Source organism: Gymnoscopelus microlampas (assembly GCF_963454915.1).
Source record: "Gymnoscopelus microlampas genome assembly, chromosome: 2".
NCBI classification, from domain to species: Eukaryota; Metazoa; Chordata; class Actinopteri; order Myctophiformes; family Myctophidae; genus Gymnoscopelus; species Gymnoscopelus microlampas.
In genome coordinates this window covers 28729326-28745826 of record NC_139939.1, presented here as the reverse complement: position 1 = coordinate 28745826, position 16501 = coordinate 28729326, and the positions used below count along the sequence as shown (strand labels likewise).

Here is a 16501-nt window from a genome sequence, read left to right as displayed (position 1 = left end):
TGTGCTGTTTGCATTTCTGTCTAATAAAGTATTCAATCAATAAATTAATTGTGCTCATGTCATGGCCTATAAGGATACAGGACAAGTGGGCACTATAGGGACATCTGGGCACCTCGATGTAAAATTGGCTATTTTGTCCAAAATGTAATTAAATAAATGGTCTTAAGTAATGTGAAGTATACATGATGTGAACATGCACAGCAGTACATTATTAGACTTAATTCTAACCTTCAAGTTCTTGTTTATGCCCCAAAATGTTTTTTCTTTGCAAACTGCCAATAAAGTATCAATCAATCAATTTTGTAGAAATATTAGACCTTAATTATCGAATGTTTAAGAATGTTTACATCATGTATACTTTACTTAATACTTATTTTCCAAATATATATATATTTCTTTAACATTTTGGATGTAATAGCTAATATAGCTCATTTTACATCGAGGTGCCCAGATGTCCTAAAGTGCCAACCTTACTTTCATAGACATGGTTGCTTGTTTCTCGCGCAAAATCTGGCAACACTGTCTGGCTCTTCTCCTTCCGTATTGTTTACCTGCTGCTTCGTAATGTATGGAGGAGTTAGTTCTTCAAACTGTCGAGGTCTGGGGGTGTGGGAAAAACAAACAAACAGGTGTGAATTATTAATACAATATATTTCGACTTCTTTCCTGTAACTCCCAACAACAGGCAGAGAGCGGAATGAGTTCGAGCTGAGGAGGAAAGTTGAACCAAACAAAGCTACTTAAAAAGTTTTGTTTTCGGTTAGTTGTTTTTGGCGTCGTGTCGCGTGTGAGTTAAACACTTACAATGGGATGTTGCAGCAGCTCTGAGGTAAGTGACTCATAAACATATATCACTAGTCTGTGGCTACTTGCATCATGCAGTGGTGGAAAAAGTACTTGTGTTTTTTACTTAAGTAAAAGTATCAATACTGCAATCTTGAAATACTCCGTTACAAGTAAATGTCCGGAATTCAAAATTTAGTTGAGTAAAAGTACAAAGTATTGGCATCAAAATGGACTTAAAGTACCTATAGTAAAAGTACTCATTATGCAGAAGGTCCCATTTCACAAGTTTTCTAGAGTATATAAAATGTACCAAAATAATAGCAGGTCCACAAGTTTGTAAGCTTGCCTTGGAGATCGGTTATTTTCAAATTTTCAAAAGCCAAAGTTTATGGCCCCAAATCACTCCCCCACCCAAGCGAACTTTGCCAGCCCTATTCGTGTGTATGTTTTGTAAGATAAATCTACAAAGTAAGTCATTCAAGTGGTCAAATAATAGTAATGGAGTAAAAGTACAATATTTGCCTCTTAGATAGTGGAGTTAAAGTATTGGAAATTGGAAATACTAAAGTAAAGTACAAATACCTAAACATTGTTCTTACGTACAGCACTTGACTACTTAGTGTACTTAGTTACTTTCCACCACTGCTTGCAATGTTTTAACATGTTTGGCTATGGATCTAATATACCAGTGTACTGATACTTAATATTCATTGAACTAAGCTGTGTTTGGGTTCACCCCCCTGTCAAATGATACAAAAAATGAGTCAATGACACACTGTCTGTCTGTCTGTCTGTCTGTCCATTTCTATCTTAGAGCAAACACAACTGGAAGCCATTGGAGGAACGCTCCTGCACAGACATTCCATGGCTCATCATATTCACACTGTTTTGTATTGGAATGGTGAGTTTTCAGTTGAATGAGCTCGACTTGCTCCAACTTGTTAAAATGAATTGATCTCTGACTCTGGCTAGTTCAGGCATGACCGTTCACGTGAGCCTACTTAATATATAGGTCATGCTTGGGGTCATTTAATCATTAGGAATGCCTATAGATTAGTAATTCTGGATTCTTTTAAAGAAACCTAATTCTGAAGTTATTTGAATATAATCAAACATGTCTTCATAGTGTGGCACATAATTATGGGTGCATGGCTCTTTGTGCTCATTTCTCTTTGACTTTATTTGGTTATTTAGACGGGACACCGCATATTAATGAACATTACAATACATCTCAATGTAATGTAAATACACCGGATTTAGCAAAGATGCTAATTTACATAAACAGTCCCCAGAAAAAAACACACAGAAGCGGGCAGACAATAGAGTACATTACAATACACAGGGAAAACAGAGCATAATAATACATAAATACAAGAACCGAGGTACGAAACAGGTACAAAAGGTGCAAATTATATCTATTTATGGCTAAGACTAAAACTTTTTTTTCTTGGCTCATATATCCTGCTTTAGATCTGATCTCATCTTGTGTACAGACTGAGTGACTGTGGTGTCCATCTTTCCTCCTGCAGGGCTGTATCTGTGGCTTTGCCATCGCCACAGGAGCCGCTTCCAGGCTCCTCTCTGGGTATGACAGCTATGGCAACACCTGTGGTCAGAGGAACAGCCCGATTGAGGGCATTGAACTCAGCGGACGAGATCAGACGGAAAACAAGTAAGTCTTCCTTATTGCAGATGGCTTAGAAATGTGTCATATTACAAGATATTTCCATTGAATCATGTGTCTTGGCAACGTTATGTTTATCTGTTATAATGTAACAAACTCCAGAGTTCCACTAACTCAGCCGTCTACCTTTCTTGATTACCTTGTTGACAAGGACAGAAGACTGTCCGTTTGTCACTGTTTCCAGACTCTGCGCACTTTTAACTTTCACAGTTCAGTTGCGGCAGTCAGCAGACAAAGCCATTCAGCATTACCTGCATGTGTGGATGCAGGGATTTAATCATGTGACCAATAATCCTTTTTTGTAAACACATGACGACAGAAGACAGACCTCGGTTGACCTCCTAATGTCTCCTTTCTTGTTCAGCCTGTTGAACATTTTGTTGTCCAACTGTTTGACTCTAGTTACTTGCATTCATCTATCATGCAGAACAGGTCAGGGCACACACAGAGGTCAATGGTCATTGTATTTGCCCATGAAACTGGCTAGACCCGTATTCAAACCGTTTTAGGCATCTAGTTCAGTGTATTCCTTATACATAACCAGTGGTGTTTTGGTTGCTATACGGGACACCATGGCGTTCCACTGGAAACATTTCCAAGTACCCAACTGGCTACTTTGCATAACAGGTTTACACAATAGAGTTATAATATATTGGTTTACACCCGTGCATGTGACGTCATTAAAATACTGTTCCCCTGAAAAAAAAATCATCATTACACCACTGTACGTAACATTCTAAAGCAAGGTCTGTGAAAAGAGATTGAACTGGCATGAGCTAAAGAGATTAGAAATGGATAAAACATCCAAGTAGTATAATACAATGCTTGTGTAATTTACGTTATCTGAACATTTATGGCACTTTGATGGGTAGAATAAATCCACTTTTATTTTGATCAAATATTTTGATGTACCTTCTAAGACGAGTCATATTAGGTCTTCCATACTGTCTTGTATGAAAGGTCTTTGGCTCTTGTTGTGCTGTAGCTTTCCAGTAATTTGCAACCCAAGGCACAGTTCCATCCAAACAATGGGTCACGCTTCATTGATGGGCCGATTGCCCATGGACGCTCTGAATAAAAGGCGTTTCAGCCACAGAGAGAGATCTGTTCAACAAGTTGGCAAATGTCAGCATGACAGTTTTTACCCAGATGCAATAAGCCCAGCTGTAGTAGTAAACACGGAGTAAACCGTTTTGATCAAAGGAAGATGGTCAAAATATTTACTATGTGGGCTGAAGGTAGTTTGACCAATTAATCATAATTAACCCATTAAGACCTGAGGCCGATTCTAAAAAATGTCTTCTAAATATAAAGGTTGCTGTATTAGTGGTTCTCAAACTTTTTCATGTCAAGGACCCCCAAAATGATGTATTTGGCCTTGGACCCCCATCTCAAAATATTTTGTTCCAGGGACCCTCAGAAGCAAAGATTTGAGTTACAAATGTTCGCTTTAAAATATATATTTTTCAAAGATTTGCACAAATTGTTACGATTTAAAAAAAATAGCAGATCTACAAGCTCGATCTCAGATATACAAGCTATGAGCTTGTATATCTGATATTTTTGAATAGCCAAAGAAATCTAAAATGACGCAGATCCGTACCCGGATTGAATGGGTCGATAAATCTTACACTGTATGTTCTTTCTCCTCTAGGTATGTTTTCTTTCTAGACCCATGCAACATTGACTTCATCAACAGGAAGATTAAGTCCATAGCCCTGTGTGTTTTCAAGTGTCCAGATACTGAATTGAAGGGGTACAGTGACTTGAAGACGTTTGCACTGAACAATGGTGAGAAGTGATGCCCCAATAGAAATGTTTTAGAGAAAATAATTGTTGGCTGGATGGATGATTTTATTTTCTCAACGAAAGTGTACAACGAAATTATCTTGATGGCATCAATCCAATGCTAAAAGAGCGATAGAATGCATGGATGTTTGCAGCATAGGTACACATTTTTGTTGGTGTCATTGTTTTAAAAATGTTAATGTTATATTAGCAAACCGGTTATCATGGGTTATAAAATTCAATGTACATATATACAGTATCTGTCATATCTCAATTCAAAACTGTTTATCCTTTTTAATCTTTTAAAACATTGGAATGAAAGTACAAACGTTTTCTTGTATAGACGCTAACAGGGAAAATATCATTTTGATTTCTGCTTCTCTTCCCAATAGGATCCGATCTTTGTTCCTACGACATCACTCCTACAAGATATACAAGCAGCTCTGAAAGATACACCAAATGCCCCAAACTCCCTGTTCCACCAAGGTAATGAAGCATATCCTTCATTAGCTGATCCTAGATAGATTGCTTGGTTAGGCTGCTTTATCCTAAACTCTGACCATAAGGGCTGCTACTATCGATTATTGTCTTTTTGGTTTATCGAATAATCTTTAATCACTCACTTTATATATATTTTTCCTTTCGTTTTATTTATCAACAAAACAAAAACATTATAATAGTCTTTTTAATAATCGACTATATCGATTATTAAGCCCTATTTTGTAAATAGTGAAAATAACGTGTTTAGAAACCATCATGATGTGATGCGTCGTGAGCTTGTAGATCTGAGAAAAGGAGTTTTACACACTCCACATTGTGACTAACAACACCCTTAGCTCAGCGGTGTGTTCTAGGTTTTTTTCTGAGGTATACGATAATCATTGTGACCTTGTAGATCGGCTATTTTCAAATAGCCTATGTATAAAATAGGGCCAAATTGGTTAATGTATGTTCCATGATATCATAATTTATATCTGAAAAGTAACTAGTAACTAAAATGAATTGAAAATTGGAAATACTAAAAGTACAAATACCTCAAAATTGTACTTGTACTAAGTACAGTGCTTAGTTACTTTCCACCACTGCTACGTATACAGCGTAACACGGTAGAACACACCACTGCCTTAGCTGTTCTAGAATCACTGTAAACCACATTCTCTTGGGGCATATTGCTTTAGTAGAGCTCATGGATTCCATGCTTTTTAATGGAACCAGGGATGCTGGCTTTTTCTTTTTTCAGTTTTGTTTATTCAGGATTTCAGGGCATACATTAAATAATAATTTGCTCACAGTTTGCCAGTTTCGGCCCCCATAGGACAGAAAGAATATATAAGATAAAGTCCTTGGCCTGGAAAAACGTTGAAGACCCCTGATCTAAAGTTACATTTTACTCTCTCCCAATGTGTAGCAAGTCTCTCCCAGTATTCCACCGCTGTATTCCCGTGGACATCGGCTGCTATGCTGAATTTGCCCAGGCGTTTGTCACCTTCGTCAGCGATAACAGCACTCTGCACAGGGTCATCGCCGGGGTGATGGCCAGCAAGGAGATCATCTTTGGACTTTGTCTGCTGGCGTTAGGTACGGTGAAAGTTTAGCATGTCTGGCCCTAGCTACCACGTTGAGGTATAGGACATAGTAGTGGCGGCCATTTTGTGGTGCCACACATAGAAACCCCATGCTTCTAGGCTTAAAGTGATTTATATGATTATTTTCGGAAATCTTTATGGGGAAAATGTATGGGTTTGCTGTATGTGGCACCACAAAATGGCCGCCACTGCTATGCCCTATAGCCAACAATTGAATACATTTGGTAAATGTAGCGCTTGTGCTGCTTGCTGTTTTCGCTTCTCCCACCGTATTGCTATATTTGCTCCTAGGGCTTCAGCAGGAACTCTCAAGACAGGAAGTTATTTTTGTCAAGAAATAACAGGAAATGTTTAAGTGGTTACAGACATGGTCACCAGCCACCGCATGCGTTGAAGTTCATCTCGGTTGCACTGATCGTAGATCTGCTCGTACGTCGTACATATGTCTAACAAAGAGACGACACACCGACCTCAGACCATTGTTGGAATATGTCCTTCGACCCCATTGTTTGATCTGACTGAGTGTGTTCCTTGTCTCTCTGGGTTTGATGACTCATCTGAGCAGCTAAATGTCTTCCCTTACCCCGAGCTACCAATTTAGCCATATCCCCTCTCTTAGTGTTATTTGATTTTTCGCTGTGATATAATAATGTAATTCACAACATGTGCTATTTATGTACTGCAGTTGTACAGTATGTCATGTGCAGTACATTTTAGTTTTTTTTGCCGCAGACAAAAGCAATGATTTATGAGGGTTTGGGCACCATAACCACTTAAACCTTAATACTGTGTATTTGTAGTTGCCCCCAGGGCCCCTCCTTTTGTCCCTCTACACCAGATCTCTTTGGCGAAAATAGCCAAAGAGATGTGTTGTGAGCTTGTAGATCTGCTATTTTTGCTGAATGTTCGCCCCCCAGATAAGGGACACTAGGGTTAAATAACTACACAGACATTGCAGCTAATGCCTAAACGTCATGGTAATGTGTTTTATCTCAGACTAACTTGTGGGTTGCTCTCCATGTCCTTGCTTCTCTACAGTTCTCTCCCTGCTGTTGATGGTTGTCATCCGATACATCTCCATCGTACTGGTGTGGATCCTGACGGTCCTGACGATTCTGGGCTCCATAGGTGACCTTATCCACAAACTTCCCTTGTTATGTTCAAAATATCTACTTGTTTTTTTGAATATGGACGTGTTTGAATAATGTAACTAAATCCTAACAGTCCCTCCAAAATGATATGCTTTTGGCCGCGGACCCCCATCTCAAAATATTTTGTTCCAGGGACCCCCAGAAGCATAGATTTGAGTTAAAAATGGTTGCTTAAAAATATATATACTGTATATATTCAAAGATTTGCACACATTTTCACACTTTTCAAAAATAGCAGATCTACAAGCTCAAAACACCTTGTGAGCTTGTAGATTGGCTATATTTGTTATTAAAATATTGACAATTTTACATTTTTGACAATAAAAATGTGACACAGCATAGGTACACAGGTTGAGTGAAAGTGGTTAAGAGCACGAACAATATTAAAGGGACATTCCCAATTTTCAACCTTACCTATATTAGTTGTAGGGTTAAGGCCAGTCCACACACCAATGCAACTAGTCGCAACTCCTTCCAACAAAACCATTTTAACTCCAGTCCACACCAATGCAACTCCTCGCAACTGCCATTGGGGATAATGGTTGCAAGTAGTTCAATGTTGCAAGGAGTTGCGTCGCAAATCATTGGTGTGGACTGGCGGCCTTTTAGTGTTCCATACAAATTAACAGTTGTCTGTGTGTCTGTCTCTTAACCGCGGCCTAAGTTGTGATCAAGCGTTTACTAGAAAAATGTGCTATGCGCTAAAGAATGTGAAAACTACAACCCTGAAAAAAAGACAAATGGAATCATGTGGATCTTGAGTTACACATGCGAACAGCGTGGTTTTGTCTCGATCTCGGACTTCATGTGACCAGCCTGTGACTCCAGTCATCGTATTTTTGATTCTAAATTCGGGCAGGGTTTCAGCCCGGTATGAACCCTGTTGACCTCCAATATAAAATCTAATTAAACAGTTTTTAGTTATAAGTACAGTATAAAACACACATGGATTATTCTTTTTTTCTGTCGATGTCGATTGTATCCTAAATATAGTTTCTATATAATGCAACAATCAGCAATGAACGTAACATTTTGATGGTGTCTGGCCTTTAATGAATGAAAACAATAATTAAGCAAGTAGGGTTGAGTGGCTTATTGTAGGTATTGCATGAGAGTGAGGGTGTCATCCCCTTTTTCAATGCACTACTAGACCCATGGGGTCCAAAGGCGAGTGGTCTACCAAGCGAGCTACCTGGACACATGGAAACAATAAACCTAGAAAAAGAAAACAAATTTATAATGCCTTCTGTTTGTGTTTATTATTATTATTATTAGGTGTATATTGGAACTGTTAACTGCTGATGTTCACAGGGAGATCTGCTGTGTTTCAGGTGGGACAGGCGTCCTCTGGTGGCTGTATGTTGACCATAGGAAATCCCTGAACGATAACACCAAGTCAGTATTTGGAAAAGAAGTGGCTTCGGATAATGTGCAGGCCCTGCTTGTGTATGCCATCATTGCTACTGTTCTCACGGTATGTTTGAGTAATTTGTACGTGGTTGTGCATTATTATGGTACAGTTAATGTAGTTATTTTGAGACAATGACATCATTTCACATAATAATGACACTGTAGATCAGCTTCTTTCGTCTTTAAAAAAGAAAAGAAAATGGTTGACTGTTTTTGAACATTTCGGAGTAGTAGTGGAAGGATGATTCAAGATGGTTTGTACGGCTGAAGCCATTCCAACATAAAATACAGAATCGAGTGTGAAGTGTGAGTATTTGCAAACTTACACCCGTAGCGTCTGCTCTCTGGTTCCCCAGGGGCATTATTATTCCTCTATCCCTGGCCTTGTTTGCTGATTTTATTGGCCTATTATTCATACAGTATTATGCTCACAGGGAGTTATAATGAAATCGTGATGGCAAAAATTATATATTGACATTTTCAGTATTAATGAAGCATATTCATTCACGTGAGTTGGACTGAAATCATTTTACCGGTAGTTTAATTTAAACATGAATTGGAGCTTAGATCTGGTTCAGTACACTTGCTCAGTATTTACTACAGACTCCAAGTCTCTTTTCAATAAATCAGTGTGTCCGTCCTTGTGGCATGACCCCCGTCTCACTACATATGAAGCACAAAGAATGGTGACAGATGTATTGCTTATAAAGAACACCAGCCAATCAGCACAAAGAATCACAGGTATTATTTAACTGCTGCACCAAAGTGTCATCATGCCTCTTGACTTGCCTTCGGCATTAAGCAAGCCCACCTCTGCGACAAAGAGAAAGTTGCTGTATTATTTTCTTCTTCTCTCCACAGGCATACACAACATGCACTCTAGAAAGTAAACTAAAAATGTACATTCCTGTCTGATTCTCAAGGTGGTTCTCCTTCTGCTGATGTTCTTCATGAGAAAGCGGGTGGCTCTCACCATCTCTCTGTTCCACGTGGCCGGCAAGGTGTTCATCCATCTGCCTCTGCTGGCTCTGCAGCCTGTTTGGACCTTTATGTGCCTCATGCTTTTCTGGATCTACTGGATCTCTGTGCTACTCTCCCTGGGGACTGCAGGTCAGGAAGGAGTTCTTATCACACTGGACACACTTTGTGTTGTTTGCAAAACATATACGTAGGGCTGTCACAATTATTACATAATCGTCTAATCGCAATTATTTGAGATAATAGCAATTATTTTTGCATAATCGTCATAATCGTTTGTCATGTTGAAAAATGTTCACACATCTTCAAATATTTAAAAAAGCAGAATGCGTGTTTTATACTCATGTATACAATTATTTATTTGTATATTAATTTCAGCTATTTGTCAAATCTGCCGTGTGCGATTTTTCATTACAAAGACTACAAATTAAAGGCTAACCAAAATTATTTGTATTCATGTGTTCCAATGTTCAATGCCAAACAAACAATTTAATTGTTAATTATTTGAGTGACAATTAATCGTCAACTTAAATTTGTAATCGTGACAGCCCTACATATACGTACATCAGTGTCCTGTTCAAAGTGAAAGCACTGCTCCACTGTTAAAGCTGTGGGTGTTAAGTCTATTTGTGAAAGTAACGGTGTCAATTGATGCAAAACACGTTTTTGATAACAAGCTATACTGTCTGAGAAAACCTTTTTTTTTAGTCCCATTTTAAACATGGTGCTTGGCTGTCGGCTCCTACACTCCCCAGAATGAACTCTGTAGGCTGAGTTCCAGAGCAGTTCATAAGTCCAGTGGCCCCCAGTAGCAGAGGAGACAATGGCTGTAGTTTTTGGTTCCCATGTGGTCAATCTTGGGTGCCTTTTTAATTTGCTGCCTCAGCAATACAGAGAGATTTGACAACTGACTTATGTATTGGAGATGAGGTTGAAACGGTGGAGTACAGTGGAGCGTATTCCTTAGATCAAGTCTAATTGGATTAAGCATAATTTGCTCTGAAATAGTTTGTTGGTGTGTGGGCTTCCTGAGGTCAGTCCAGGACACTGGCTTTGCTCTTCATGTCAGTTAACATGTCAGTGTTTCCATTCCCAGCAGCTACTAGAACATAAATTTAGTTCTTGGTGACATTTGGCCACTGGTCTCGTGGCGTGTCTGCCCTCCCACTGGTGTTTGGAATCTTGAGAAGGACTGGTGCAGTGGGAGGATGGAGTCAAAGAACCAGTTCTCTCTAAATCTCCCACTCCCCTATTTTGCATTTTTTTGTAACTTCAGAAATTAAGCAAAAAACACTTACTCCATATTCAAAAGGTATAAAATATTATCCTCTGTAATGACACGAACAAAGTGGGGACACCAGGGTGAATGTGGTTAAATTAAAGTGCATCTTGTGGATATTGTTATAGTGGTTATGTAAATCAGATGATCTGTATCAGTATGGTTATATAATTCCAATATTCCTCCCGGAGAGGAAAGGCTTTAATGTGGAACTTTATAATCCTTGTCATCACCCTGCATTCTAGTTGGAAAAATTATACCCTTTAAGTGAATCTTGCCTCTTTCACGTGATTCATTTGGTGCTTACAAAGCATTAAGTTTGAATAACAATAAGATTTAGCTTTATTAATCTCCGAGGGGGCATTTGCTCTCAATAGCCAGAAGTTATTGTACGAACAACAGTAGGAAGTGCAATGTTCAACATAAAATAGGCATCTAAAAATAAATGCCAGACCCCCATCTCAAACTCGGTATGACAAATAAACAGCATTATGTACAACATGTGCATTAGGTGCAGCTGGTTATTTAATAGAAAATATTCATCTTGGTTGAGTGTGTCATCTGTTGACAAAAAATGCATGGCAATGATTATACCGTTGATCAGCACAGATGTGAAAGGGTGTGGAATGTGATTATTTAACACTGGGCTGGATAGGATAATGGATGATGAGGTTAGGTATTCTGTAATACGCATATTTGAGGCATCTGGGATTTCTGTTATTTCCCAGTTTAAGTCATGTGGAAACTCCATACACGTCATCACTCATCAAAACAAAATGAGCCACTTTAACCCAATATACTAAATTGATCACAATCCCCCAGGGGTCTACACTACATCCCATCCTTTTTTTCTCCTCTGTACCAAATCACTTTGCTGAAAAGAATCAATCTATAAGCTCACAACTTGTTGTGAGTGCTGTGAGCTTGTAGATATGCTATTTTCACTGAATGTTCAACCTAGAATAGGGGAACTAGTATTTATGTGGTTAAGCTATTGGGAAAAGCGGTGTTATAAAGAGTTACGAAGAGCGCTGAAAACAAGTTGGTGGTAGGTTAGGGGAAGGTAACTGCTGTACATTCACACAGCTGTGAACGTGCTCATTCCCTGAAACCTAACTCACTGTTAGTGGGTGGCTAACTCCAGCTTGTGTTCTTACTTAGGGACTGCAATGAAGAACAATGTGACGGGTCTGGTGGAGTACCAAATGAAAGGACCTCTCCAGTACATGGTTTGGTACCATGCCGTGGGGCTCATCTGGATTAGTGAGTTCATACTCGCCTGCCAGCAGATGACCATTGCTGGAGCTGTGGTCACCTACTACTTCACAAGGTAGCGGAATCAATATCTCCCTCTGAAAGTAGTTACCCTTCACATGCAAACTAAGCTTTGCATTACTTAGACTGTTACATTTTTTTAATGTTTATTTCCCAATACATTTTTCCATGTTGGAGTATGTAATTTCTAATTTTCTCTCCCTGTCTGTGGGCAACTTCAGGAATAAATCCCAGCTCTCCATCACTCCTATTCTTACATCTGTGCTTCGTCTCATACGTTACCACCTCGGAACAGTGGCTAAGGGCGCCTTCATTATCACCCTTGTCAAGATCCCCCGTTTCATCCTAACATACATTCACAACCAGCTCAAGGGGAAGGTGGGCTGTGAATTCATTTAGACATTTTATTCTGAAGAAATTAGAGCCCGAGAGATAGATAGATATAGATATATAGATAGATATAGATAGATAGATAGATAGATAGATAGATAGATAGATAGATAGATAGATAGATAGATAGATAGATAGATATATATGATATGTAGACTTTTTTTATTACATCTGTATTGGCACTTATGCAGCTGATGTGTCCCAGGTGTTAACCACTTTCAACCTGGGGTCTAGGCCTGTCACAATTATTACATAATCGTCTAATCGCAATTATTTTATATAATCGCAATTATTTTTGCATAATCGTCTTAATCATCATATTATCAATTCCATGTTAAAAAATGTCATATTTTCAAAAGAAAATAAAAAATATTGGAAATAGCAGATCTATAAGCTCAAAACGCGTCGCGATGCGACGCATTTTGAGCTTATAGATCGGCTATTTCCACTATTAATGTTTATTTTGTAAGTATAAAGTAATTAAATATGTGTTATTTGTCATATCTGCTGTGCAACTTTTGTTTACGAAAGCTAAAAGCCAAACAGAAATGTAATTTTTATTCATAATGTTCCATTAATTTTCAACAACAGAAATGCAATTAAATCGTTAATCGCAATTATTTGAGTGATAATTAACGTCAACAAAAATTTGTAATCGTGACAGCCCTACTGGGGTCGCCTATTTTTTATCTATAGAAGAACATTTTGGCATCTGTTGGGCTCTACTAGAAACTCTGTTTAATGGAAATGATTCTAGATGAATGCAACCATCATCTACTGCAATTTGTGAGTCTAATTAGCATGCCTTTCTTCAATACCGTAGGAGAACGCCTGTGCGCGTTGCATGCTGAAAGCTTGCATCTGCTGCCTGTGGTGTCTTGAGAAGTGCCTAGCGTTCCTGAATCAAGTAAGTAAAGCCCAGTGTGACCGGAGCAAATTAAAAGCACAGTGGATACGAGAGCCCCAGCACTCACGTTCATATGTTCTTTTCAGAATGCTTACACTGCTACAGCCATCAACAGCACCAATTTCTGCACCTCAGCCAAGGATGCCTTAACTATCATGGTGGAGAATGCCCTTCGAGTGGCGGCCATTAACACTGTCGGAGACTTTGTCCTCTTCCTGGGAAAGGTACAGTTGTCTACGTGTAATGTAGTTTGGAGTTCCAATATGATTAAAGTGTAGTAGAAAGGCCATCAACTTTACCTCAAGACAACACAGTTAAAAAAAGTGTAATTTATCCATTTGTATCTCTGAGCGTGGGAACAGTGGCTAAGGGCGTGCCGTGTATAACCAAATGTCCATTTGGCTACATTTGTACAGTTATATGAACACTCAGATTTGACAGTGACCAGTTGAAATTGTTTGCTTGTTGTGTACTTTGCTGACCCATGTCATTATCACTTTCTTATCAGGTTCTGGTGGTTGCCTGCACAGCCTTTGCCGGGGTCCTGGCCCTGAACTACCAGAGGGACTACACCGTCTGGGTGCTGCCGCTCTTCATCGTCAGTCTGTTTGCGTTCCTGGTGGCCCACTGCTTCCTCTCTGTGTTCGAGATGGTGGTGGACGTCCTCTTCCTCTGCTTTGCCATAGACACAAAGTACAACGATGGCAGCCCTGGCAAAGAGTTCTACATGGACAAGGCCCTCATGGTGAGAGAATGAGTTTGGGACAGAGAGGAGCCTATATAAGATGATGTCCTTACTGGCCGAATACCATAACCCCCTTCATGAACTGAGATTAGAATAACAGCTGCACTGTAATTGAATTGAATTGAATTTGAACCACTTAACCCATTAAGACCTGAGGCCGATTCTACAAAATATCTTCTAAATCCTAACTGTTTTTTGAAAGAACTTATGGTACTATGTCAGTGATTCTCAAACTTTTTCACGTCAAGGACCCCAAAATGTATATGTATTTGGCCGTGTACCCCCATCTCAAAATATTTTGTTCCAGGGACCCCCAGAAGCAAAGATTTGAGTTACAAATGTTCGCTTTAAAAAAATAAATAAATAAATATATATTCAATATATATTCAAAGAATTGCACACATTTTCACGATTTTTCAAAAATAGCAGATCTACAAGCTCGTAGCGCGGCACTCGGTGCATGATACAATCTTACGATTGTGTCATGCACCGGAAAAAGCCAGTGTAGTACAAACGCGCAAGCGTCACATGGCGACACGTTGTGATCTTGTGGATCTGCTTTCTTCTATCCTTCACCTATAATAACATGCACTTAATATACAGGTTGAACATGGTTAAGTGTTAGTAACTAAGGATTTTACTGTGCGTTCTTAAGCCTTCCATCCCTCTTTATCTTCCCAGGAATTTGTTGAGAACAGTAAGAAACAGGGACGGTACAAACCAAATGAGGGAGATGGCCGTGAGCTGAAGGCTATGGTGAGTTGACACTTTAGGCCCACACCTCCTGCCATTGTTACCATGATTATCTCCTTGGAATAAGGTCAAATACATTGTAATTGATAAAGCGGTGATGTTTGACATGGTGAGTAAAATGCTTTCTTTTTGCTTGCAGGCACATTGAGGAACTCTAACCATAACAAAGGGAAGAATGTCAGATTCACTAAAACATTCAAATGCCTAACTCGGTGTGGAATGTTCTACCACTCCAGGGATATAAATATTAGATATGATGCACTTTATATGAAGATTTCACATATTTTCACTCAAATGTGCGTTTTATTAGGTATCTTATTTTAACAAGAGTCAATACTTTTTTGTGGTATAACAAGAGGCAATACTTTATTTTGTACTGTTGAATTTGAATTGGATTTTATAGGATTTTATTTTTATGTTGGCTGGTTTAAATGATACTTTTCTGATGTCTTGACACTAAAGCCTCTAGACTAAAACACTGATTTAAAAACTGATATTGCCTTGATAACTTGTGTTTTTGTTGCGGCTATGTGGTTTCATGGTGTATTTATTTTTCTTATCCCTGTGGGTAACTAGCCAAACAGATGATGTGACGTCACATTGTCATACCTCCAGCGCAGCTATAGTGGCGTTTAATAGCAGAACATTGTTCACTGTTCTTAAAACATAAATGTTAACTGTCAGGTTTTGTTGGCAGCCCCTAGAAATAAAACGCCAAGGGCTACTTCCCAGACTCGCCATGTTTCACAGACTTCCAACAATCATACACGGAGAAATGCAGCCTAGAACAGGCATAGATAAGACTTTCTACAATGTCTCAATAGTACAGAACGCAATGCAGCCACAAGACATGTTGGCCTGAGTAAAGGCGTGGGTTAGACCAAAAAAAATAATTGCAACACTTCGATGCTTTCCAGAAGTTTTTTTTTGTGTTCAAGGTCATGGATTGATGACAAATATTGATGTACTGTAAGATTTTCATGAGGGTGGAACATTATTTAAAATGAAAACTTGTTGAAATCAAACGGAATGTTTCACATAATCGAGCGTCCAGAATGTATGGAATTTTCACCTCATTGTTTTGTGTTGTCAACATGTTGAGAAGAAATACACAGAAGCCATAGGGTATTTTTTGCCACACTATCTTATAGATCTTACATCAGAAAAATTGGATTTAGGTTGCAAGTCAGCAAAGTTTTCCTTTTAATATTTTGAGGTCTGGGTTATTTTTTTGCATTTGGTTACTGTACAGTGTACTTATGTTGTGTTTACCTCCTTTAAAAAAATGTTTCTTACAGCAATTTTCTTTTGCATGTAATGAATTGGATTGAAAAGTTCTGTCAGCATTCCTGAAGGAATGGCTAACTGTTTTTGGTTGTTAATGTTGTCTATTTGTTTCTTAATGGACAATAAGGTACATATTGGTACCAATAAATGCATGTATCAAAATAATGTGAAGCTTACTGTGTAAATGGTAAATTTGTAAAGTGCCTTTATCCAAATCACTTTATAATGTGCACTACATTCACCCATTCACACACACATTCACACCGATGGGAGAGGAGATCACCAATCTGCTCATCAGGAGCAGTTAGGGGTCCAATGTCCTGCTCAAGGACACCTTTGGAGCCCGGGATCAAACCGGGAACCGTCAGATTCCCAAGTGACCGCTCTACCTCCTGAGCCTCTATCTACTAATATGTGTAATGTTTTTATTCAAGTTCCACTGACACTGTATTGTCCAGTTTTAACCACCAGAGGGCATCGCA

General features: G+C 38.8%; 1 protein-coding gene across 1 annotated transcript; it reads left to right on the top strand.

Annotated features, from left to right (window-relative positions):
* Nucleotides 1-547: 547 nt before the first annotated feature.
* slc44a1a (solute carrier family 44 member 1a) lies at nt 548-16178 on the top strand. Its single transcript, XM_084042043.1, has 16 exons — nt 548-829; nt 1601-1687; nt 2316-2458; nt 4125-4261; nt 4651-4744; nt 5667-5836; nt 6883-6972; nt 8327-8469; nt 9329-9515; nt 11824-11992; nt 12159-12315; nt 13151-13234; nt 13321-13458; nt 13743-13979; nt 14661-14735; nt 14872-16178. The coding sequence occupies exons 1-16, from the start codon at nt 806-808 to the stop codon at nt 14878-14880; spliced, it is 1944 nt and encodes a 647-aa protein (XP_083898169.1). The 5' UTR covers nt 548-805; the 3' UTR covers nt 14881-16178.
* Nucleotides 16179-16501: the final 323 nt, after the last annotated feature.

Coding starts and splice junctions, on each gene's coding strand:
- slc44a1a (XM_084042043.1), top strand. CDS start 806: ATGGGATGTTGCAGCAGCTCTGAG. Junction 6,973..8,326: donor GACGATTCTGGGCTCCATAG/GTGACCTTATCC, acceptor GCTGTGTTTCAG/GTGGGACAGGCGTCCTCTGG. Junction 13,459..13,742: donor TTGTCCTCTTCCTGGGAAAG/GTACAGTTGTCT, acceptor CTTTCTTATCAG/GTTCTGGTGGTTGCCTGCAC.